General features: G+C 40.9%; 3 protein-coding genes across 5 annotated transcripts in view; all 3 read left to right on the plus strand.

Annotated features, from left to right (window-relative positions):
* Window positions 1-944: 944 nt before the first annotated feature.
* On the plus strand, window positions 945-4,090 carry mylpfb (myosin light chain, phosphorylatable, fast skeletal muscle b). Its single transcript, XM_085361406.1, has 6 exons — window positions 945-1,028; window positions 1,488-1,586; window positions 2,466-2,646; window positions 2,798-2,876; window positions 2,962-3,010; window positions 3,096-4,090. Exons 1-6 carry the CDS (start codon window positions 1,026-1,028, stop codon window positions 3,195-3,197), a joined length of 513 nt encoding a protein of 170 aa, XP_085217532.1. The 5' UTR covers window positions 945-1,025; the 3' UTR covers window positions 3,198-4,090.
* Window positions 4,091-6,215: 2,125 nt separating this feature from the next.
* Window positions 6,216-11,426, plus strand: pgap3 (post-GPI attachment to proteins phospholipase 3). Its single transcript, XM_085360710.1, has 8 exons — window positions 6,216-6,916; window positions 8,058-8,155; window positions 8,281-8,433; window positions 9,211-9,273; window positions 9,716-9,777; window positions 9,976-10,112; window positions 10,255-10,459; window positions 10,592-11,426. The coding sequence occupies exons 1-8, from the start codon at window positions 6,625-6,627 to the stop codon at window positions 10,653-10,655; spliced, it is 1,074 nt and encodes a 357-aa protein (XP_085216836.1). The 5' UTR covers window positions 6,216-6,624; the 3' UTR covers window positions 10,656-11,426.
* A 7,166-nt stretch (window positions 11,427-18,592) lies between these two features.
* Window positions 18,593-26,599, plus strand: part of erbb2 (erb-b2 receptor tyrosine kinase 2) — a 29,727-nt gene continuing 21,720 nt past the window's right edge. For all 3 annotated transcript variants that reach the window (XM_085361407.1, XM_085361408.1, XM_085361409.1), the window contains exon 1: window positions 18,593-18,822. In XM_085361407.1, the coding sequence (XP_085217533.1) occupies window positions 18,687-18,822 (136 nt within the window). In that variant the 5' untranslated portion in view covers window positions 18,593-18,686. The remainder of the gene's footprint in view (window positions 18,823-26,599) is intronic.

The raw sequence follows: 26,599 nt of genomic DNA on the forward strand, positions 1-26,599 counted from the left end.
TACTGGGAACCTCGAGGAGGAACCCAAATTAGTTCACCCGTGGCAGTAAAGCTGGTCATTTAGTCCAATCATCATTTTGCCTGTTTCTTTTTTTTCTTTCTTACACTTGAATCAGTAAAACAGAAAATGATTCACTATCCTGGGTGTGAGCACCTGTTTTGTCTTTAGTCCCTGTAAAGGTGGCCTCTGTGATCTATTTTGTTCCGCTCCCAGTCACACTTTCAATGTTATTCTTTCCACTGAGCATTTCCAGCTACTTGAGGCAGTATTAAAAGGACTGTTTGGATTTCTCACTGATGCACGGTCACTTTTTCCAGAGACCCAGTGGTCGTGTGTCATTGCTGGACCTGGACCAATGTCCGTCAGCCAACTGTTTTCAGGTTTCACAACTGTTTATACACCCTGATGGCCACTAATGATCTGGCCATGGCCACAAACCTCAGATCAAACCTATCATTTAGACAGGTGATGACTTCAGGAAATGTTAGCTGAGATATTGAGCAGCACTGGAGTTTTAATTAATAGAAGGCAGCGGGCCGTGCTGATTGCGGGGTAACTGTCCCATCTGTGTTTGTATTAAAGCAGTAAAGCAGCGACACTTTGCCATCACGCACTGGGCTTTGAAGTCTCACAATAGATATATAAAGTTGACAGAAATAGCCACGACAAAGACTCAGTAAGTAAAATGGGGACGTTTCAGTTGTCCTTTACCGTGTCCCGTCTGTCCATATTAGTCCGCACATGACACCAAAGTCACTGTTGGCATTGAATTCATCTCATTCCAAGACTTCTGCGGCCTATTTTGGATCATCAGTAAACCGATCCCCCCAGCCACCTCCTCGCTCCTCCCTCTTTTTCTTACTATACCCCAGCTCTATTTTCCTGCCAAACCTGATGGTGTGGCTAAAGTTAGCCCCCTATGGGCTAGTATATAAGACCCCAGGCATTCAATACCTACATGTCAGTCACATCGGCTTGGTGTAGGCTTCTCTTCTTGACCAACAACAACCTCACAAACTTGAGAGATGGTGAGTGTGGCCACTTCATAGGGTTTAAAAAAAAGTCTTTAGGATGTTGTCTACATTAAAATGATGAGATGGGCGTATCATTAAGATATTTGCTATCTGGACTACCAACATCCCAGGAAGTGAACTTGAAGGAGTGCCAGTGTCAGTGTTATCTGCTGACTTGAGCTAAAGTTCGGGAGGACCTATTCCTTATTATTGTAGTCCTCAACACATTACATAGATTCTAAATTGGGTGATTGTTTCAAAGTTTATAATTTTTTTTAAGAGGGGGAAAAATTCAGTCATTACCCCAAAGATAGATTCAACTGGCAAAACTGCCAATCCAAGCTTAATTTATCAGGAAGAAATTTGATTGATTTATTTTTCTTCATATGATGATTTTGAGAGTTAACCAGGATCTGCTTCTTTAGTTCATGTCATGTATGTATGGCTTTTCTTACACCTCACATCATATCACAGGCACCCAAGAAAGCCAAGAGGAGGCAGCAGCAGGGTGAGGGTGGATCCTCCAACGTGTTCTCCATGTTCGAGCAGAGCCAGATCCAGGAGTACAAGGAGGTAACCTTTTCCTCAAGCTTTCTATCAGTACCTTCTAAGGTGGTGATGTAACCGAGCACTCTATCATGTGACCTTGAATGTAACGTGAGAGAGCTGTCAGAAGATATAGATCTCGTCACAGCAAAAAATGCCTTCATCAGCACGGCAGGACAGTAAATTTCAGCTCTCCTGTTGACAGCAGTTACCTCTGCTCTATGCTAGCTTAGGAATTCTCCTCGGAGACACTTGCTCCGTGACTCCACTGGAATGTGGCCCAACAGCTGGTGCACAGGGGAAGGGGAGCTCAGGGTTGAAACTGAAGGAATTTGGGGGGTTTTAGCACTGTGATCAACAAGGTAAATAGTGTCGTTATCAGTAGATTATAGAAATCAGGATTCATTTGTAGGGGTTTTCTTCAGTAACAGATCTAAATGAAAGACAATACAATGTCAACAGTAGCTTGGCAGGACCTTAAGAGGCCTCAGAAGCAGAGAGAACATTGGTAACATGGTCATAAGATTTAGTCACAAGGCAAAAGGATGACAGCTGCAATCAATACCTTCTCCTTAAATGTCGCAAAGGGCTTGTCTCACATTCCCAAGCCATTTTAACACCTTAGAAAGACAAGTGGCTGACCAGCTGCCAAGTCCCAAAAGGTTTGCAATGCCATCTTTGGTTTCATTGGGTGATACGCCCTCCTATGTGGAAGGAGAAGGAGCTAACTGCTCCACAGTTACACATTTACATTGGCAGAGTGCCTCGCACAAATAATCATGAAAAACAAGCTGGATAACAAGGACTTGTGAGAAATGTGAGAATCTCAGTTTTCACTGGTTTTAATTAAGTGTTATTTTAGCTGAAGTTTGGCTGAACTCTGACTAATCTCCCGGTCTGTGCCAGGCTTTCACAATCATCGACCAGAACAGAGATGGCATCATCAGCAAGGACGACCTCAGGGACGTGCTGGCCAGCATGGGTCAGCTGAATGTGAAGAATGAGGAGCTGGAGGCCATGGTGAAGGAGGCCAGCGGCCCCATCAACTTCACCGTGTTCCTGACAATGTTCGGCGAGAAGCTGAAGGGTGTGTTGGCACATATCAGTTGTCCTTTGTATTCTATTTCATGAAATACTTGGTGCTGTAAGGTGATGGTTGTTATTTATCTAAACACTTAATGTTATGTGATTAACATAATTCTGAATTATTATTTTTTTCTATGTCTTTGTTTTCATAGGTGCTGATCCTGAGGACGTCATCGTGAGCGCTTTCAAGGTCCTGGACCCCGAGGCCACTGGCAGCATCAAGAAGGAATTGTAAGCTTATTTGCGTTTATCTTCCATCTCTTCCTGCTGTAATCTTTCATCTTAATCTTAAATTTCCTGCGTTTTCCCTCTCCAGCCTCGAGGAGCTCTTGACCACCCAGTGCGACAGGTTCACCGCTGAGGAGGTGAGCTCATCGGACTTGCAGCGCGATTTGGCCCTTGTTTTTTGCCAGGCTGTAACGCATTTCTTCATTTCCTCTTCATCTGCAGATGAAGAACCTCTGGGCTGCCTTCCCCCCTGATGTGGCTGGCAACGTTGACTACAAGAACATCTGCTACGTCATCACACACGGAGAGGAGAAGGAGGAATAAATCCTCGACATCTCTTACCTCTGTTGAAACCCACACTTGTCCAGACCCTTAATTCTTCCTCCTCTCCACCAATCTCCTCATCCTCCTCGCACACACTCGCGCCCGGGTCGGCTCTTTCTTCTTACGAAAAGACTTGTCTCCTCTATCGAGATGTTCAGTGAGAGGACGGGAGGCTGTGGGGGTGTTTGTGTGTGAGTATCAACAGGGGAACATGGGATTATTTTCAATAAAAAATAATCTTGTGACACCGAAACGCTCTCTCTATCTCTGTCCCTGCCTCTTCTTCCTCCATCTTTTCCCTCCCCTCCTCGCCCATGACTCATTCTGTCCTCCTGCGTTGAGGCCAACAGTGCATGCATCATACCTACATATATATGCATATGCAGTTCAGTGTGGTTGGTCAAAATGTCTCTTGGGTGCTGTGGTGCATGCACAGTCACTTGCTTGAAACAGGCGAGCAGTCTGGCCCTGGCGGTCTGTTAGTCTCAACCGGGCACAGAGTGTTTAATGGATCCCTCCTTCTGTTTGTACTGGCCAGGAGTGCACAGTAAAAGAGTGGGAGTACTGCGCTATAATAGTTTGCCTACCCCTCTCTTTTATTTTGTCACTCTTTAAACACAGGTACGAAAGGAAAGGTTACAGTAATAAGAGGAAAGCACGATTTTAAAAGTCTTGTAAATAGAGAAAGAGATGGTGAAAGACGGTGGTTGGGCATAAAAAAGCTAAACAAAAGCAAAACAGCTTTGTTTTTGATTTTTCTTTCCCCCCACCTCACCCTCACTGCTGTTTCCACTCCTGCTGCTGTGACTGTGTCTGTGTCTCCACTGTAACAAATAAAGAAGTACAAATAAAATCCACTATCTTTCGTACCACACTGTGTCTCTTGGTTTAAGTGGGAGCGCAGGTGAAAGGACTGCGGGGTGACTGTGGAGCACCGACTGACTGTATTATGCATATGGTGAAGCATTATCAGTGGGAACTTTATCCATCATCCCATTTCTCAATATAAATCTATGATCCCAAATCAGGGGTGGGTGCCACACTTTCAGGGTAAAGGTACAAACCAACATAGTAAGCAGAAGAACTGTAGTCTACCTTTGAATCTACTTCAATCCTTGATTCTAATAAATGTGACACCCTGTGAGTAGTAAAACCAAAAGTTGTTGGATAAAATAGCGACAAAATCAGATTTTCAAATGATTTAAACTCACATATTAAATTTAAAATATTATACAGAAAGTTCCAGAATTTTGAATCGTTTTTCTTGAGACAGAATTGCAAAGAATTTGGGAATTTTGAACCCCCACCCCCAACCAGATCAAAAAGAACAAGATTTAGACGCCGGATCGGTTGGGGTCCAGGTTATTAACAACCACCTCTGGTGCTGTTGGCCAGTGGGGTGCCAGTGGAAATGGAGCCACTGATGGCCAAAGACAAAGGAAGACAACAGAGTGAAGGTGTTAGGAGGCAGCAGGGGGAGAAGGAGAGGCAGGAGTGTGGAGATGGTGAGTAGGGACTTTAAATGTAGGAATTAGGAGAAAGGGAGAGAGCTGGCTGATATGATAGAGAGAATAAAGGCAGACATATTGTGTGTCATATATTGGATAAAGGATAGTGAATATGACGCTGCCAGCCAGGAGGAAAAAAGGGAGATCTATTGAGAAGGTTCCAATAAAAAGACATACAGAGGGTTGGGGTGTCTTAAGAGGATGCTAGCTTTAGGGTGAGATGGCGGCAGATGATCCATGGAGACACCTAAAGGGAAAAATGATGGTAGAAGAAGACTATCTACAGTTCCCAAAAGGTTGATTCTGTTCATCTGAACGCAGCGTCGTCAGTGGGAGAAACATTTCGTAACTCATCCAAGTGACTTCTTCCGTCAGTTGCAGTCTCAGCTGAGACTGAAGAAGTCACTTGGATGAGTTACGAAACGTTTCTCCCACTGACGACGCTACGTTCAGATGAACAGAATCAACCTTTTGGGATTCACTAATCTGGTTGATTGAGCATGCATGAAGACACCATCTACAGTTATTTATATTATCAGAAGATTCAAAATGTTTGGAGATAAGACCAAAAAACAAAACAAAATGCTGTGGCAAGCAGCAGACGTGATTTCCTAGTGAAAACCATGGCAATCGGTTGTGAAAAAGAAAATCTGCTGTCACTGTCAGTGAGCACAGTTTGACACTGCACTGCAAAATAAAACTCAATCATGAAAAAAAAGAAATGGAAGTATTTAAACATTGTTGAGAAATGGCATCATCTTCTCAGCCATGAGCTCTTTACGACAGAGTCAGTGAAAAGTGGAAAAAGTGGATCTCACCAAACTGGTTTGTTATTGGCGCACATCTGGATCAGTGCACGTGCAACAGACAAGCTATATATCTGTGAAGGGACCATTAAAGCTGAATGATACATATGTTTTGGAAAGCTATATAAAACCATTAAGATGATTTCTTTTTACTGTCAGCAAAACACTCTGCAATGATTCCAACAACACACCTCTGAAGGGAAAGAGTCTGGATGCTAAACTGGCCTGCCTGCAGTGTAATACCTCATTTAGACTGAAAAATGTAATTCCCATTTTCGTTTCCAGGAAAGGAAAAAAACTTTTGCAAAAAATAAAATCTAAATATATTAATGAATTCCTGTCATGAATGAATCCCAGACAAATCTGGTGCAGTTTCTGATATTACTATTATTGTTGTTATGATAATAATAATAATAATAATAATAATAATAATAATAATAATAATAAACTATTATACATAAACGTTATTTAATCCATCATTGGAGAAATTCATTTGTTACAGCAGCAGTACAAAGGACAGGAAGAAAAAATGAATTAGAGAAATTATAAAACTAAAAATTGAAAAACAAATGGTAACAAATGGTTAGTATTATATGCAATAAAATAAATTTTATTGAGGCATTGCATATTATTATTATCATAACAATTTTATATATTATACTTTACATTATTATTATTTTACATTATTATTATTATTTAAAAATCAAAAGATCAATGGGTCACGTGACCTGGTGACGTTGCGGACTGAATCAGGATGTAAAGGTTTTTGCGACAAAACTTACCTCCTTCAAAATAAAAGCAACCAATCTTAAGATAGTAGCCAGAATTTATCAAATAAGCCGTATTACGACGTAGAAATTATGTTTATGAGAAGAATTTTGGTAAGTTATACTAGCTGAGACCTGTATGATATAGGCTACTACAACTTGAGTAAATACGCTTCCGGGAAAGTTGTTTTAATTTTGAAATGTCGACAGGAAACGCTGTTCGAGTTTGAAACTTGGCTGAGCTCAGGGGAGCAGAGGAAGAGTGGGCATTTCCCGGTCCATCAGCGGTACTGTAACACATTTCAGGCCTGGTTTGTCCGCACAAACTGGGGATGGCCCCGTGGTGATGCGCGCTGTAGGCTTCACGCCGCTGTCGTCCGGTCGTGCCTTCGTGAATCCTGACGGGCCCAGAAGAACCGCCATGGCCTCTGTGGTTTCACTCCGCGGCACATCTGTCACACTCCCCGCTGTGGTCACCGTCCTCTTGCTCCTGATGTCGGTGACCACTGTGCAATCCTCTCAAGGCGACAAGGAGCCGGTTTACCGAGACTGTGTGAAGCAGTGTATCCGCGCAAACTGCACCGGAGCTCGGCTAAACGGCTTCCTGTCTGCTCAGCCGCAGTACATGGCGCTGACAGGTGAGTTGCTCTTGTCGGCAGGTAAGTTAAGCTAACTTACCTTGCTAGCAATAGATTTTTCCATCAGTGCTTATCAATATTGTGGCAACTTGTACATGCATATATCTGTATAGCAACATTTGCTAACTGACCCCCATTAATTTGCTGTTTACATTCATTATATTCACTCGTGCATGCAGGTGCTTTGTACTGATGCCTACATGTGTGACTTTTAGTCTTCACATGCCTTTAAAAAGAAAACTGTGACCTTGTTTCATGGCCTTCAACACTAAAAACCAGATTTTCAGGCTGGTCAAGCTCTCCCAACAGCTCTATTGTCACCCCACCCTTCTGCCATTATTATCTTTTCTGTGCTGTGTCTACACAACTAGTTAGCCAAAAGGCAACCCCTTTAAATATTTAATTAATTGTTTTCTTTTACCTCTATGCTTAAAGTTGTATAAAATATCCAGGGAATGCCTTTTGTAGTTGCTTGTGTATTTAAGTTTATTCACTGCTATACAAGAATTGAAACCGCTTCCATGCTTATTTTATTGACAAAATACACCTCAAGTATGGGCTATAAATAAACCAAACAAAAAACGTGTGAATCTTGTTGTGTTGTCTGGCACGTCTATTTGACTTATAGCCTATAGCACATTTAAACAACAGACTCTGACCCAACGTGCTGTAGAGACAGGCACATTTGCATTCCAGGTTTCCAAAACACCTGGTTTCAAATTACATGAAAATCTGAAAGATGTCTTTTGTTGTGTCTGCTGGAGGTTTCTTCCTGTTAAAAGGGAGTTTTTCCTTCCCAATGTCACCAAAGTGCTCATAAGGTTGATTGTTGGGGTTTTCTCTGTATTATTGTAGGGCGTTTACCTTGCAATATAAAGCACCTTAATTCAACTGTTGTCGTGACTGGGTGCTACAAGTAAAGTTGAGTTTATTTGAATTGTGTTAACTAATTTTTGTAGAAATTTTAAAAAAAATTACAGCGATTTAATGGTCATTAAACTATGTTCAGAGTTTGCAAATTAATAATGATTCAGATATCGTTATTGGTGTCAACAATGCTGGCCCTGTATTTAGTTGTATCCGATCAATACCAAAATTTGCAGCTCTGACGTGCTTGCACTCTGCTCCTCTCTTTGTTCAGGTTGGACATGCCGTGATGACTGCCGCTATCAGTGCATGTGGACCACAGTCGGCCTTTACCAGGCTGAGGGGTACAGGGTCCCACAGTTCCACGGCAAGGTTTGTTACTACCTACCCAAGGTTGATCAATAAAGGATATGCTGTCCACTTTTATGTATTCTGTGAGATTTCATTGATTTCAGTCAAATCTGAAATTATGGACGAATTATTTTTTTCCCCTACAGTGGCCGTTTGCACGCTTCTTGTGTTTTGAGGAGCCGGCATCCGCGTTGGCCTCTCTGCTGAATGGCCTGGCTTGCCTTCTCATGCTACTGCGCTATCGGAGCACGGTGCCACGACAGAGCCCCATGTACCACACCATCAACGCCTTCTCCCTGGTGAGTTGATTTCTGTATCCGGATGTGATGGAGAACATTAAAAAAGTGTGTGTTTGTGTTTATTGTACTTCAAAAGGGCAAAAAGTCAGTTATCTTTGTTATGCTTGATCACCTAAAGGACAAAGTTGTCTATATGCTGGCTGTGTCTATACACTGATTGGATAGACTGATTTTATTTTGTGGCTGGAATCCCTGATCTGAGTCTCCCATCACAGTACATCACAAAGGTGCTCTACTGGATTGAAATGTAGTAACTGTGAAGGCCATTTGAGAGGATTTGAACTTTGAGATATGTTGCACTATCTTGCTGGAAGCAGCTATGAGATGATGGTACACTGTAGCCATAAAGGGATGGACATGGACATGTTTATGCCAAATTGTGACCCTACCATCTGAATGTTGAAGCAGAAGTGGAGACTCATCAGAAAGGACAAAAGTTTTCAATCTTATATTAAATCTTCTTCTATAAATCGTAGCCTCAGTTTCCTGTTTTCAGCTGACAGGAGTGGCAGCCGGTGTGGTCTTGTGCTACTGTAGCCCATCTGCTTGACCCGTTATTTATTAACTGCCCAGCGTTATACCTCAAGAAATAGTTACTAACTTAATAGAAAGCGCTTCTAGATTACCTGGCCAATAGGTTGCGTTTAATAGGCTGTGTTTTTTAAAATGATAAACAAAAAATGCATTCTATCAAAAACTTCTATGTCTGATGCAGAAATTATCCAAACAATGAGTTATTCAGACTTTAATATTTAAATCTTTGTGGGGTGTTTTCAGGTATCTCTCAATGCCTGGTTCTGGTCCACAGTGTTTCACACACGGGACACCTATCTCACTGAGGTAAGGGCTTTTAAACCTCTAGTAACTTATTACCTTAAAAAGAAAAGAAAAAAGAGTTGATTTGTGTGTGTCCTACTGGGGATCTCCCACCTTTGAATCCCGTTTTGTTCCATTTACTTGTGTTCAGTCAGCTTGTTTTCTGCCAGAAACACTGTTTAAACAGTGTTTTACAGTTTTACATGCAGTCACATGATCTAGTTTTAATAATAATAAATAAAAGCTTTACTTTAATGTACTGAGAGAGGAAAACTGCTAATGTACATTTCCACTTGCCAGACCGCCTGTTGAGATGAGCATTCTGCTCTTTGATTGGTTAATGAGCTTAGCAAATGAGCAACATCCTAATGCCATTACTGATCAACCTTCGAGCTGTGCGCGGTGTAGTTTCTGTAAACAAGCACTGGTTGATCTTAAGTTAAGATTTTGTATGTTTTTCTTATAGAAAATGGACTATTTCTGTGCAACAGCAGTCATTCTTTACTCAATCTACCTGTGCTGCGTCAGGTAAGCAAACCTTCCACACCCAACTAGCATCCGAAACCACATTCTAGATGGTAATCATTAATCCTGGTTCAAATATCTTCTAGGATAAAGTTGGATTAAAAACGAGAGAGAATATTTGTCAAGTGTGGTCGTTATAACTCTTTGTCTTACTTCTCTGAATATGCTCACGTTACTTGCCTTCCTTCCTCTCTTTGCCAGAACGTTGGGCCTAAAGCGACCCGGTGTGTCCAGCATGGTTGGAGTCCTGCTCATTTTGGTCTTTACCTCACACGTGTCCTACTTGACCTTTATCAGTTTTGACTACGGCTACAACATGGCTGCAAACGCCACAATCGGTAGAGTCCATTTCCACAAGTAACCTATAAGCCTGTATATGGTTGATATGTGAGGAATTCATTCCTTGCTGTCCTTCAGGCATCAGCTCTTTCAGATATCTGTGATTTAATGCTCTCTGCTCATCTTTTTTGGGCTTTAAAGGCATGGTAAACCTCTTGTGGTGGCTCTGTTGGTGCTGGCAGAACCGGCGGACCCTGCCGTACTGGTGGAAGTGTGGCCTGGTGGTGGTGCTGCTCCACGGTCTGGCCCTGCTGGAGCTTCTGGACTTTCCCCCACTGCTTTGGGTCTTAGACGCCCACGCTGTTTGGCACCTCAGCACCATCCCAGTGCATTTCCTTTTCTACAGGTTTGTAAAAAATATGCGAGAGATGGAATTGCAGAGAAAATAAGTGTTTTGGCACTAATACTGAGAGAAATGTTAGGGGACTGAGATGCAACTACCTTATGGTGAATAATCGATACTTTGTTCTTCCTCCAGTTTCCTCATAGACGACAGCCTCTACTTACTAAACACAGAGAAGTTGGGTGTAAAAGTCGAGTAGGAGGAGCTCTTCGCCTCTTCACCTTGCCTACACCTTCGCACCTTTCCAGTCAGGGCAGCGGGACACCCGAACACTGAAGTAGCTCAGCCTCCCAGATGACATGCATGATATCTCCACAACGTTCATCAACGCAGACTTTGTTTACATTTTTTTATTTTCTTGTATTTATTTGGGGTAAATTCTCATTTAAAAAAAACAAAACAAAAAAAACCAACCACACAATGTGACGCTCACTCCAATTTGCCTTGTAATGATGATGCGTGCTACCTTTCTTTCACCGTCATTCGTAAGCGCACGACAGGATGAAGGAAAAAAGTATTTATTTCGACCCAGAGCAGACCCAACTCTTCACTCAAAACGCTCCTCGGGTTTTTGCGTAGTTGTGCGAGTTCCCAATCCCATAATTTTGACACTCACCAGCGTCTTTGGACATCCAAACAGCAGTTCGATGCGCTGACAATAGATGGCACCCTATCATTGGTCGGGCCTCTCGGCGTGGCGGAGCAACATGTGTTGGGTTCCGTGTGTGCCAAAAGTGGACTGGCAGACACAAGCGAGGTGCCCCCCCGGTGAAGGGGGGCCGGCAGCTGATTGTTCCAGAGTGAGAGAAGCGGGGGAGGGGGGGGGGGATGTTGGAGGCCATTCTAGCTGACTGTGTCTTTCTCCCTCCCCCCTCACACCTTTATTTTTGTGCCTCTCTTGTTTCCACTGTGCTTTTGTTTGTTGCCGTGTCCTTCATTGTCACTCAGACTTTTATTTTTGTTTTAATCACCTGCCTTTACGTCTTTTTTAAAAATTCTGATGTTGACCAATTTGTGCTTCAGTTTATTGGCAGTTTTGCTCACTTTGGTTGCTTGATTTTTCTTTTTTTCTTTTACATTTTGGTGATTTTTTATTTTTTTTTTTAAGTATCGTAAGTGTTTTTAGTTTTATTCACCTGGATTGCCTTTTAGTGTGAGGAATGATTGAGTTAGGAAAAATGAGCAATGCAACAGGAAGCTGTATGTTTTTGCTTTTTCTGTTTTTTGTTCTCATTTTTTCCAGCATAAAGTGTCTTATTCAGGGCTTAGTTAATGTGCGAGTGTGTGTGAGTGAATGAGTTGTTGTACACCCATTAATTTTGACTTGGTTGCATTTCTTTCTGCAGTATTTTAAACCTCCTCCATCCACAAATCGGCCTTACACACTGCGTTATAACTTGGGTATCACTGAGCATGTTAAGCTTCGAATTCATTCCATGTACATCTTCGTCCTTCAGAGCGTCCCTTCCATGCGTGCACTTTACACGGGGGTGTGCGTGCACTTACTGTGCTTGTGTGTGAAACTGCGCCCATGCCTTTGTACTGCTGTGTGAGAATGTGAACAATGACCAGTATGTGTGTACATGTTGCCTTGACAGGACATTGTATTGTGTTTTTTTTTGTTATTGTTGTTGTCGTTTTTTAGCATCATAAACTGGATCACAGAGTGTGAGCGAGCTAGATCACGCTGATGTGTGCGCGCATATATGTTGAAGGATTGCTGCATGAATGCGTGTGAGAAGACGGGTATATTTAGCTTCGCTGACAGCCTGCGATGGGGGTGGGGGAAGACAAGAGGACAAAATGCACAGAGAGGTTTGGGTGGGAAAAAGATTCCTGAAATCACGACAGAGACACTGAACAGTTATGAATAGAACAATCTATATATAATGCATAGTGTTTATCATTGCAGCAAAATGGTTTATATTCTCAGTAATGCAAGATCTGTCAGCCCCTTGAGCACTTTTAACACAAAATCTTTGCTTTTCTACCAAAGTCCCTTTGTCCACAGATGAGAAAATTGTGTTTTCACTGGAATTAAAATCTGTTTGAATAGCTTAAATATTTCCTGAAGAACTGGTAGAAAACACTCCAGTTTTTCTGTGATTTCATTCCATTGTTCTGTTTCTTTCTTGCCAGTAACCGCATCCCTTCTCTCATTCGTCTGCTGCCCCCTGCCTGCTGCCCTGTGCACGGTCACCTCTCTAACCAAGTGTACTTTCCTCCACCTCACATCTGTTTGACCAAAAAAAATTAAAAAAATCTTCAGTAATGGAATAAATAAAATTGTTCTTTGTTGAGAAGAAATTAAGCAGGGGTTGTTTTTTATCTGCACCTAGGATTTATCCTGTCTTTATATTGCACAAATTCAACTTTACCCCATGTCAATTAAATATGAAAAAAAGAATAGTATTCAAAATGCTAACAAACAGAGTATGTGGTATGTGTGCATCGAGGAATGCAGTAAAATATGCCAATGGTATTTGCTCTCTAGCGTCTCGCTGCTCTGCGATGTGGCAAACGCCATTCAGCAGCTGTTGTCCAAGAGCTGCCGCTTCATAGCTGTCTTACAGAAACCATCTCTCCATCTGTAGACTGAAAACGTTTCAGCGGCAGAGGATTGTAAAGACACCATTTTTGGTATTTCTCTGCGTTGTGCTGGTGTAAATGTTTCTAAAGTGGATGCATGAATGGTAAAAATGCACAAGCAGAAAACATTCAAAGTACTACAAGTGCTATCAGGTAAACGCACTCTGGTGGATCACGTTACAAGCTTTGTCCTTAGTGAATACAGCTGAATGTTGCAAATGTTTATGTCCATGAAGGTAGGAAAAATAACTGAGAACTACTGTAAATGTTAATTACATAATATAGTATTTGATTCTTTGCTGAGCCCAAAGTCTCGTTGGTTAAAATCATGAAGTGTTATGATAGTGTTTGGACTTTTAGTGGATGTGTTCCTGTGAACTGTGGTGTGGTTTAGCTAGCACGGGCCCACAACCTGACCTAAGTCTTTGCACCGATAAATAACCTCTGCTCTGCACTCGCCTTCAGGGTTTTTTTTAAAAATGTTGAACAGAGCAGTGTTTCAGTGACTGTGAAGTGCAGGGACAGAGGGGACATTACAACAAATCTGATATCCTTTTATAGTTCAGAAAAGATGTGATGTAAAGTCTCTGGAAAGCATATGATGTTATATTTTACAGTAAAAATATGTTTAAGGGAACTCGAACGTAAGTAGCAGTTTTAATGGCAAACAGTTGCTGCAGATTTGCCACATCAATGATGAGCATCTCACATTCATCCACATCCAAAAAGTCTATTGGATTGGAATCTGGTGATTGTAGAGGCCATTTGAGAACAGTGAACTCATTGTGATGTTCCAGAGACCAGTTTGAGATGACTGAACTTTGACACCTTAGGCATGTTGTCCTGCTGGAAGCAGCCACCAGACGATCACACACTGTGGTCATAAAGGGATGGGTATGGGTGGAAACAACAAGGAGGTAAGCTGAATTAGTAAGGAGGAGCCCAAATATATCTCTTAACACCACCAGCAACCTGAACTGTTGATACAACACATGGTGAAATCATGGTTTCATGTTGTTTGCACCACATTCTGACCCTACCATCTGATTGTCAAAATAGAAATTTAGACTCATCAGACCCAGCAGCTCTTTTTATGCCTCTGTTGTTCAGTTTTGGTTTGCTTGCCTTCAGTTTCCTGTCCTTAGCTGACAGGAATGGCACCTGGTGTGGTCTTCTGCTGCTGTAGACAATGTGCTTCCAGAGATCCTGTAACTAGAGATTATTTTAGTTACTGTTGCCTAGTTGTAATCTAGTTGTTCTCCTCTGACCTCTGACACGAGCTGTCTACATGCCTAAATGCACTGAGCTGTTTATCCACTTCACAGGCCTGTGAGTGTCTCTTACAAAGCACTGATGTATTTCCATTTCCTCCCACGTATACTTATAAAAGTTTAAGTAATCCTTATTTTTTTCTTGTATTTAGGTGGAGGTTTTGAAGGAGTGAAATGTTACGCTAAACCTGTGTTAAAATACATGAAATGTTCACAGCTAGAGGTATCAACAGAGCAGGAAAAGTGAGCAGAGAAGTGACATGTATAGTCTGTGGTTCGTCCCTCCCCTATTACACTGCAGTCTAAAGGGCTTGCTGACCTTGTACTATTTGTGCCAGTGATATATGCACAGATACCTTCATTGTGTCTCTGATATAATCAAGACAGATTCCTTTAGACTTGTATTTGGATTTATGAGCAGCAGTGGGAAACAATATGGTTTTCTTGTCCTTGAAGAGTCCCACACTGTATTTCTTATTTCTTCTCTCATGCCAAATCTAAATACCTGGCCGGTCAGGGGAACTGAACTATGAGTGAATTTATGATGTTCTTTGGTAATGACTTCTTTTCTGTATATTTTCCCTGGGTTTTACTGCAGTTGTCCTTGGACTCTCTCACTTGAACACATTATCTCTCACCCACTTCCTGGCCTCCTCACCTTTTAACCCGTGCAGACCTCTTTTTTTAACGCATGTTTTATGTGTCCCTTAGAATTACAGCCATGTTTTCTGAAGGGATTTCCACCATCGAGTGCGATGAAAATTGCTGACCACTGCATCAGGTTTTATTGTAGCACAGCTTGCTTTCAAATGCAGCTAAAACGAGGAGTCGCATACAGAGCCAACAAACACTTAAAGTTTAAGACTTAAAGTTCACTGCTGGGAAAATCTTCCAACCAGAATACTGAACTGACTTTTTTTTTCTGTGGGAACTAAATATTTCAGCCTCACTAGCAACACTCAGCTTCGCGAACGGACCGCAACTTGTGGTCTGTGTGTCTCAGTGTGTAGCTTATTGTTGTTTTCTGATAGCTCTGTGCAGGAGGCTGGACTCTGACCCGGGCTTCTGTGGGTGGGGAGAGACGATAGATTGGGATGAATAGAGTTTATTCTTCCTCCTTCAACTCCTGATTTGTGACCGTGAATGAAGAGCATGAGAAAAGCAGAAGAAATATGAAGACACTCCAAGCTTGTATCACGCAAAGAATTCACCTTTTTTTCCCCTGATCTAAAATGTTGATTTGATTCATTCCTTAAATATTAATAAAGTTTTAATAGTCAAACATATTGATATACAAAGCAAGACTTAAATCTAAAAATTTGCCAGTTTGCAAAAATAAACACATTGATATCAGTCAGTGTGATTTATAATGAAATAATGCAGCTAAGAGTGTAATCGTTGCCTTTTCACATTTAATAAATCAGACAGGGAGTTTTTCAACATCTACAAAACTCAGTGAAATTCAAATTAAATTTGTTTGAATTTGGCAATTATGTGTTTTGACACAGTTATTGTAAAATGTGTTGTTCTTTTAAACAGGCATTTAATACTACATGTTGATTTGGTGAAATGTCGTGTTAGTGGGATAATTGTTAGGTAATGTTTCTAAATAAACTCTTGATGTGGGTCTATCCATATATGGTAATGCACATTTTATGTAATTCTTTTTTTTTTTTTAAGGCAATTTAACTTTAACATTTTTCAAATATCCGGATGTCCCCTTTTAATCTGAAATGTATCACATTGTAGGGTTTCATGGATGTTTGGGGATCAGTATTACATCATAGATGTGGTGTAACAAAAGTGACTTTATTTAAGTGCTCATCATAGAAAAATAGAAAAATGGGATGTACAACAGAAAAGACTAAAATACATTTTTAAAAAGTAAGTGTCAGAACAACCAATAAGAAGACACAATAAGACACAAAAACCACATGCGTCTAAGACTCCATGACAACTGTATAATGCCCAGCATTGGAAGAGAGCATGGACCTGTAGGAATCTATACAGTACAATGTAGCATTTTAAAACGAGTTACATTACATCCACTGAATTTTACCGTTTACATTACAGAAAATTACCAGGACATTGTCTGCTTTTTAATGTTTTTTTTTTTAAACTGTGTAACTTAGTACTTTACTCAGATAAAGTTCTAATGCACTTATATGTAAATGTTAAATATTATAATATCTACACCATACCATTCATTTTAAACCTTAAGTTACTTACTTTTTTTTTTTTTTTTTTAGATAAATTGCATTATTATAGGTCTGCCATGGTCCTGGGTTTTGGACCCAGTATTTTAAGTTGTCAGTTTATGTTTTCAGTTCAGGAGTTTCTTTATTTTCTTGTAATTATAGTATAATCTGGAGTTAGTCACTGTTTCTTTGAGATCTAGTTTCTTTTATTAATTTATTTTTTTATATCTCATTCCTTGTGCCTTAGTTTATTTTCTCCGGTGTTCATTTATGTTAATTTGCTGTGTAAATGTGTGTCTAGTCTGTAATTGCTATTTTCTTAGTTTCATAGATTCTGTTTACTTGTTCCTAGATTTCTTCCAGTAGTGTTCACTTCCCTTGATTAGCACTCAGTGTGTGAGTATTTATAGTCCTGTATTTCCTTTGTTCATTGTTAAATTGTCTGTTTGTTATCCCCTTGTGTTTCCAGCCTGTTTCCAGTCGGATTTAGTTTCTCCTGTTATTCCTCTGTTATTTATGTTCTCCTCGTGGACTTCTGGAATGTGTTTTGGACTTTTCTTTACCTTTAATAAAGGTAATTTTCTGTTTTAAATCTGCCTGCCTCAGAGTCCTGCCTCCATCCACAACCTGCTTATCATAACAAGCTTCCCAGAAATATATCCGTAATTAAAATCATCCTGAGGTGCAACAGTGATATTTACATCAATTAGTAAATAATTATGATCTAATTTTTAATTTTATAATGTGTATGAATCTGAAAATGCATTCTACATAATCTGCATGTTTACTGGAGGCGCTTTAAATGTATGATGGTTACACAGCCGTTGCATTACTAAGTTACTTAACAATTATTACTACGTTTACATAATCAAATTAATGTTTTTAACTTTCCAAAATAATCGACCAACAGAAAATTATGTTTAAACTCTTGTAAAGCACCACTTTTCACGTTATACAGTCATAATAGGGTTCAGGGACTGAAAATCACAGCCAGACTTTTCAAAGTCAATGCTCTATTCAAAAAAGATTTACCCCCAAAATGCTAACTTTGAGTAATTTGATTACATGTAAATGTACAATGTAAAACATTTAATGCAATCTGGTGAATGAAACTTATTTGATTGGTATGTGGTCAGCTTATACCAAGCATACTTTCCTTAATGGTTAATTATTTGAATAAATAAACCTTTGAGTTTACATATTTCAAGTGCATTTTATTCAAAATTAACGCTTCATATTTGAGGGTCAAGAATACTTTTTGAGAGCCCAGATTTTGCTTCTCATAAACATAGGGTGCATCTAAAGAAATCATCCGATTCCAAAAGGCTAGGTATTTTTTTAAGCAATGGACACAGATGTTTGTGGTATTTTTTTTTTAAATACATTACTGAAAATAAAGTTTAACATAACAAAACTTACAATGTTCACAAGTGTTTAATGCGTCCTCTTCTGGATGCACGGCACATGTTCATACGAAAGTCAAACTCGTCCCATACTTTTGCGGGCATGTCTGGAGTCACTTCTGTTGTTTTGCTACCCACCGACAACCGTGCAAAACTCACAAATCCGCTTCTTCTAACAGTACAGGTTTCGACTGTTTCCAGTGAAGGACTGTGGAATTAAAACACTTTGAAATCAGAAGATTTTTTTTTTTGTTATTCTTTTTTGGATACACCCTATATGCGGACCCCCACCCCTCTGTGGCACCCTACTGTAAAAAATCCCGGAAACGCCCCTGCATATAACCAATTTGACTTTCCCCTTTACTTGCAAGCGATAGTAAGGGATACTGACATTTTAAAAAAAGGTGGTAGCATATTCACAGATTATGCATGAGCGGGGTAAATGGTTAAATTGCTTTAATTGTTCCTCCATATTTTACAGTTTGATCCACTTGAGCCCTCTGGGGAGAAATAAGCGCAATTAAAGTTTGAAGGTCATTTTTAGGCATAATTAGAATGAAACGTGTTATAGGTTAAATAAGTCAGACCGGAGTGAGGGCGGGTTGACTGAACCTGCCACTCCCCGTTCAGGCCTTTACGCCACGGGAGCGCGCCTGCGCTCCTGTTACGCGCTTACTACCAACAGGCAGGGAATTCATGGGAGGAAGTAACTGAGATTCGGACACGAACAACAACTCCACACGGTGCCAGAAACGACAGTTAGCTCTAAATGAGATGCAAAAACTTAATCTCTGTTTCCCCCAGATGGACTAGAAGCGCCGGGTCTGCGCAGATGGAGGCGGCGAGAAGTTTGCTGTTTGTCGGGGCCGTACTGCTCGGAGTGACGGGCGCTTCAGGCAGAGAAGGTGGGTAACTTTCAGCGCTTTCCCCCTGTCAATAATGCCTCCGCCGTCGGCAAAATAGACCCACGGAGCTTCGGGGAGATGGCACTGGAGTGTTCTGGCTGTAATTTTAGGAAATGCTGGAGGTTTTTTTCTGGTCCGGAGGACTACATTCCTCCGTGACTCCTCAGCCGGGTCCTCTCTGCTCTCCTGGGATTTATGAAGGGCTGCTTATGAGGAAAAATCACACCTGTCACAAAACAGCCTCGCTTTAGATTTACAGTTTGGACCAAAATAATAATAATTTAAAAAAAGATTCAAAAACTAAATAAACAAATATCTCCAATCTTGTAACACGTTGACTTGCTCAAATAAACACAGAGCAGAGACTCAGGTAAGAAATATGAGAACCTGCTTTACAGCTTTGCGACACAACTGACTTGTGCACTGCAGGCGGACGGTTCGTGGCTTTGCTGTAAACACAAACAAAAACAAGACACTAAACAGGCAGTGCATTGTGGGCCAAGGATCATGACGATGTCAATTATTCACTCCTGGCTCTAAAAGGGAGACATTGTGCGATAGAGGGGCCACTTGTCACACTTGGAGCTTGAGTACATGCCAGTAAAACAAGAGCTAACTGGAAGGTGCAAACGAGCTGCAAATCATATTTTTGCTTGTTTTTCATTTTATTATAGGTTTTGGGGGGATAATAATAATTTATAATATTAAATAATATATATATTTAATGCTTGATCTGATGGTCAGTCTGTACTTGGGCTATTTAGTTTGTTAACTGAGAAAATGATTGATAGTGCAGATTAATGGGTGCATATGACCCTTTATAGATCGATTTTAGGTGTATTTGGGGAGATCAATAACCCCCAGCCAGCTGCTTTTAAAAGCAGTTTTATTGGCACATGCTAATGGCAAAAATGAATCTGAACTCAATAACAATTTATTCTGCAGTGCTCACTTTATTGACATGCAGCTGTTGGCTTTCATTGATGTGCACAAAATAAAGAAAGAGCCCCCTTTGGGGTTTTTCATTCATGTCAGCCTCAGAACAAAAATGACTAATGTAAGTACAAACAACTGTCTGTTTTATTAGCTGCTCTCTCTCTCTCACACACACACACACACACACACACACACACACACACACACACACACACAAACAAAGCCTTTAGTCACAGGTGAAGTGATTTTCATCTATGACTGCATTGTTGGTGGGAACTGGTTGGTGCACTTTACTCAATCTGTGAAGCATCAGTTCAGGGCGAGCGCTCCGACTGGCTCCAGAGTGAATCTCAGCTGTCTTACTTTCAGTTATGAAGTATTGTAAAAGTGTTATATCACGCACACACTCTTTCACCTCCCCGTCCCCGTGCCTGTGTGTGTGTCTGTGTTCAGTGGCCTTTCTATCCATAGAGTTCGTGCCCTTGTCACACTCCAGTGAAGCTCACTGTGTGGCGATTAAGTCTTACTGAACTGGCCTCAGTGATCAGCTAACTCAGCCTGCTGTGACTCACCAGTCTAGACCGCGTGTTAGTGATCTAACTCACCCGGAGAGGAGAGTGGGACCACCGGAGAGCCATTGTTGCCGTCCTCCGGGGAGACTTTCAGCCTCTTCTTCTGTTTATCTTCTCTTCACCCGGCTTTTAGTGGGAAAAACCTCTGAGGAAATAAAGTGTTAGATCTGTGAATCTGCACATCTTACATCAGTGTGACACTCAGAAATACTGCTGACATCTTCTAAACTCTCAGTATTTAAACGATTGCCTCAGCTACCTTGTTTGTGTTAGCAGAATGAAATCATGGGGAAATAATTAAAAAACAAACGTGTTATTTTCACTATTTATTAACTTCCCTGTAATTCATAAGAGGTCTGTAATAGTGATACTCAACTTGCGGCTCACAGGCCAAATCAGGCTCGGCATAGGGTGCTGGCCAGCTCTCTATAAAACTAAAGAGGTTGCAGTTATTTTTAATGTAGTGTAAACTTTCAAAGCATCCATAACTAAAATGCAGTGGCATCTCGCGAGCGCGGTGAAATAATTATGCATCACAAGGGCCAAAAAGCCCTTCCAACAAGGCCATTCATTTGAAAATAACTGATTTAAAAGAAAGGAGTTTGCTCTTTTTACTGCCCATTCATTCAATCTGATAAATATTATAAATATTAAAAAAATTCTGCCTATTAAACGACCTTTAGTTTGATGTGTTGTTTGTAAAAGTGCCCTCTAGGTAAAGCATGTAACGTATCCCATGTCTGCAGGACGTTGGAATTAAGGAGGTATGGGTAAAAATGCCCGATTCAAACCCTCGATTCCAAACTTAGAAACAAAGAACCGTCTTGTATTTTCAGTACAATATAAACAAAAACCATAACATGTTTTTCAGGGTAATTTCTGAGCATCATAAAATAAGGAGTTGATGAGAGAGATCATTCAAATGAAAACTAGCACAAAATTGCTAACTGTGAAGCTAGCACATTCATCCTTAATGGAGAAGTAATTATATTTTGGAGTGGTGTGTGCAGGTGGGCGACAGATCAAAGGCAAAACCCGAATGTGCATTGGGAGGAAAGACTAATTCAAATGCTGCCACAGAGGTGCACCGCATGCTTACTATTGACCATTTGCAGCACGCGCGTGCTTTAAATGTCACTTCCACACGAGCCTCTCGGGACCAGCTGAATGTTTTTGTGAAGCAACTTTAGGATGATTAATGAACCTATGCACAATGTTATCTTCAAGCTATGAAACCCGAGTTACAAGCCCTTGAAGTTAGAGATGGCACGATACCACTTTTTTATGTCCGATACCGATATCATAAATTTGGATATCTGCCGATACCGATATGAATCCGATATGGTGTTTTTTAATCAACAAAACTGTTTTTTAAATATCTTGCTGCATTTTGTATAAGTTCATACTCAAGTTTAAAACAACAACTACACTAAAGCTATTCTGTTATACCTGTATGCAAAAAAAAATATTTCATAGTACAGCAATACTGATCAATCTAATAAACTTAAACCTACACCATCCTCCCTATTCTGGTATTTTAAAGAGTACTTAGCATAAATATTAAGCAACCTAACTAATAGGGTTCCAACTCCCAGCAACAACAAAAATAAATAAATAAAAAATAGGGAACCACCCCTCACGCTCCACCTCATGATGCTTAATCGCCGTAATCAACCTTAATTTGATGCAGTGTGAAAAAAAAAAAATGCACAGAAATCAATTATTTTTCAAGAAATATTAAATAGATTCAACATCTTTCTTCAACAAAATTGCAGACTGCACAGATGGTACCTTCCCAAAGGAAAAAGTACTATAGCTTACTAGGGTATATTAGACTTAATAGTTACTATATACAATAATGGACTTCTATTCATTTTGCATCAAATTAAAACTTTGGCTGTCAGATAATTATTTATTAAAAGCTAGACATTTTAAATGAGAATAAGAAAGAAAAGTATGTCTTTGTGCCCCCTTTTCCCTGTTAATGCCCTATCGGCCCCCCTGGCTAAACTTTGCTAGATCCGCCCCTGCACAGTTACCAGCCGTCAGCTACGTAGAAAAAGATCCTCGAGTAGAAAGTAATATTAAATACATTCTAACAACAGCTGATCAAGCTTAAACGTGCTGCTGTTGTTCAGCCGCTGGTTTCCTCTTTCTGGTGCAAAGTGGGCCAAAAGCAAACAAGAGACACGGACTCGCGACAGAAAAGCCGATCAGCTGATCGTTAAGCAGTTTCATGATTGAAGTAGCAGCAAGAAGAGGCAGTCGCTTGTTAAGCTTAACGCAGGAATGCTTTACAAACATTCAGAGATGGACTTACACACTTGCTTTACTTCTCTCGGGATAACTTTGTCGGAGATGAAATGCCGGGTTGCTAGCGAAGCTCCAAATGCTATCCAGACCACCGACAGGTCCCGCATGCCACAGCCGCTCTATCACGTGATGCATACTGCTCCGACGTGCTAACCTGAGGTGAGTTACGGCGTGTTGCAAGTTTTGTGAGGTGCTTTCGTGATATTTAATGGATCGGATTACATTTTTTATTTTTCTCCGATATCCGATCCAGTAATTTAGGTCAGTATCGGACCGATACCGATACGTAATATCGGATCGGTCCATCTCTACTTGAAGTACATAGGGATGGGTTGAAGTTTGCCTGCATTTTCAAGCCCTCATGACTTCAGCAAGTAGACACATTCATTTAAGCTCTGCAGCCTAGTTCATTTTAGAGTGCGTCCATCTAGAGACAAATTGCATTTCTTGGTGATGGGTGGCCGGTCAAAACGAATTAAAGTACCTAAATTTTGATATTGGGTTCATCCTCTGGCTGTGAAATCATTCTGGTTCGAAATAATTTGCGATTAATTTTTTTTCTAAGTGTTTATTTGCAAATCTTTCAAATTCTCCTCTAAGGGAGTGACGTGGGAACGTGATCTAGACACTTCTGAATATCTAAATGTTTTGAAAGTAATTTAAGTATTTTTTTTTAAAATGCTGGATTTTACGGGGTTCCACTGGTGGCTCTATAGTGATGTGATTTACCTGACTAATGAACAAAATATCCCAGTTTGATCCCGGGAGGGGACACTGATCCCTTTGGGGATATGTCAGGAAGGACATTGGGCATTTAAAAAAAAGTCAGATCCGGCATGTAGAGCTACCATCTGTGGTGACTGCTTGTAAATAAAGGAGCAGCTGAAAGCAGCTCAAGCTGGATTTTGTTACACTTGAACCTGTAGAAGATTTAGGACAGACGTGTTGGACCAACATCAGGAATAATGATGCTTGAACGCTCCAGCAGATTTCCAGAGACCTGGGAGAAACTGTCAGTGACTTTTCCTTTAATTTGTCATAAAACCCTTCTGGAATTCTAACAAAGAGTAACTGATTTGTACACAGCACTGTGTACACTATGTTAATAATGAAATGTATCCCATTCAATTTATCGATCAGTTATCCTTCTGTGGAACTCCTTCATTAACAGCACTTATCTTTTAGCCTTTTATTTGAAAATAATAGCAGAAATCGACTTCTTGATATTTATTTAGGCCAGTTTTGAATGGAAGATGTCCTAATTTTCCCTCCTCCTTATTCCAGCGCTCTAATCCAGACTCCTTCCTTTATGTGGTTAATGTGTAGAAAGAGGTCGGGACACTCTGAGATGTGGCGGTGCGTTCGTGTTTTGGTGGTTTTAGTCTGTGGCGGCGTGAGTGTACGAGGAGTTCGTGGCTCCAGCGCAGCACAGAGCCTGTTCTGCTTGTCTGTTGAGCAATACCTGTTTTTTTTCTTTCTCGACCGCAGAGTGAAGCGGTAGAAAGAATGCGCTGTGGGGAGGCTGGGAGAAATGTGGAGTTTATGCAAGACGCGTTGCTAAGGATTAGGGCTGCGGTGCAATCAGGGCTGCCGTGTGAAAAATCTGAGCGAAAGTCCCGCTGGATCAGATCGCTCTGTTTGCGGAACTTTGGAGGATCTAATCCATTAGACGAGAGCACGAGGAGCAGGCTTTTCCGCTGTGATTCAGCCCTGTTCCCGCAACAGCGGCGGCAGCATCGCGTTCCTGTTGCTACACACACACGCACACACACTGGTAAACACACACGCACCTCCACACACTCCCTGTGCTAACTGGCATGCAGCCACACACAGGTGTGGCTTCAAGCTGGCTTTCAGTTTTCAGTCTCAAGCAGCCCGTTTGTACAAACACACACCGCAGCCTCTCAGGAAGCCTGATTCAGATCAAATCAGGAGTGATTTCTTACACACCGGCAGTACTTCGTGTTCTCTCACTTTCCTTAGAGCTGAAACAACAAGTGCTGACATTTTAAATATCTTGCACTTCAAGTTATAAAACCTCCTCTGACTATATAAAAAGTGTTTGGATTGCTTGGCCACATGCACTTAAAAGTCCTGCAGTACTAACTGCATTCACAGGAATGCCACAGTACGTGGCATTCCTGTGAATGCGTGTGTTGTTACAGGGACTGGACAATCAACTTTCTGTTCAATCAATCTTCACCAGCTGATTCACCAGCTCAGCAGTGTTATCTTTTTATGTGCTAACGACAGCCTTGGCCGGGGTTCGCTGTGTTTTCTAACTGCCCATCCGTACGCACGTCACTCTCCGGCATTCCCAAGAAGCCGATAACCGTTTGAGGAAGTTTCTATAAACTGGGCGCAAAGTTCACTTGGACTCAAGGATGCACTGATTAGAATATGGCAGTCAAAGGTCACTGCGATCCAACAAAACATCTTTTTTTCTTTCTTTTGTTTTGGTTGTAACTCCAAAACTACTGTGCACAGTGACATCATACTGTCCAGACTTGCCCATCTGCTGGCTTCCTTCCTTTCATCACTACATTTGTGTTAAGTCTCGATGGAGGTGGACTTAACTAATGTTTGGCATACCACAGAGCTCAAGGTGGTAATACTAGTTTTCTAAAGTCAGAACTGGTAAACAAGCTGCTGTGCTGAAACTGCTAGTGGCGGTTAACCATGAAGTAAACAACGTGTAAAAGACAAAGTTGTTATTTCCACCACGTTTCACATGTTAACCTGACAGCAACTCTATCTTTAACAGGTTGTCCCCTAAGTGCGAGGCTTGTTTGACGTATACAGACACCTTAAGCATGCTTTGAGATTAATCTGCTATGCTAAACTGCTGTTACACAAATTAGGACATGTTAACAAACCTAAAAGTAGTTGGATGGATTTAAACAAGCAAAGGTAGAGTCACTGGCATGTAGAGCGTTGTTTTCCATTTTCCTGTCAGTATTCATGTTTACCTGTGCGCAATTTCAGTCCGATCATGTTGTGTATTTACATGCATCGACGGTTTGAACAGAGGAAGTCATCAGTTTCTCTCCTGTCTCGTGTGTTTGCCTTTTGCGTCATTTATCTTTTTCAAATGGACCCACGCTGTGTTGTCGTTGTGTTGACATATAGCAGGCATTCGCAGTAAGGATAAGGTACCTGTCCATACACACTGATTCGATTGAGGTCGGTATAACCCACCTGTGTCAATTGAAAGGAAATTTTGGTCCAAAGGAGCGTTATCAGGTCATTGTGTTCACATGAAGCATTTTTATATCATTCAGACTTTTATTCCAGTTATTAGTGTCCTTGTAATCATGGCTAATGACTGAGCTGTGAGCAGATATGGAGCTAATGTGATTTATCTTACCCTTTTGAGAATAGTTGCTGAGCTCCTCTCCTATTATAAATGTATAAACACTGGACACTTCATTACATCTTGCTATTACCAGCTGGACTTCCTTTTGCTTTCAGCACTGCTGTAATTCTTTGTGGCATAGATTCAACAAGGTGCCGGAAATGTTCCTCAGAGATTTTGTTCCATATCGACATGATAGCATCACGCAGCTGCTGTAGATATTTTGGCTACACGGCTATCTAATGATGTGAACCTCTTTCACCACCATGTCCTGAATGTTTTGGGATCTAGTGGCTCTGGAGGCCATTTAAATACAGCGATCTAATTGGTCATGGTCAAGAAACCAGTTTGAGATGATTTGAGCTTTGTGACATGGTGTTTTATCCTGCTGCAAGCAGCCGTCAGAAGATGTGGTCATAAAGGGATGGCAACAATACTCACAGGCTATGGAGTGTAAGCGATGCTCACATGGTGACCCAAAGAAAATGTCCCCTAGAGCAGGGCGACATGACCAAAAATATTTATCACAATATACATTTGAAAATTTGCGATAACGATATAACTGACGATATAATTGACACGAGACAAAATACTTTACAAC

Source organism: Diplotaxodon limnothrissa, linkage group LG8 (genome assembly GCF_057381915.1).
Source record: "Diplotaxodon limnothrissa isolate DT_005_m linkage group LG8, D_limnothrissa_male_GT1.1, whole genome shotgun sequence".
Classification (NCBI taxonomy): Eukaryota; Metazoa; Chordata; class Actinopteri; order Cichliformes; family Cichlidae; genus Diplotaxodon; species Diplotaxodon limnothrissa.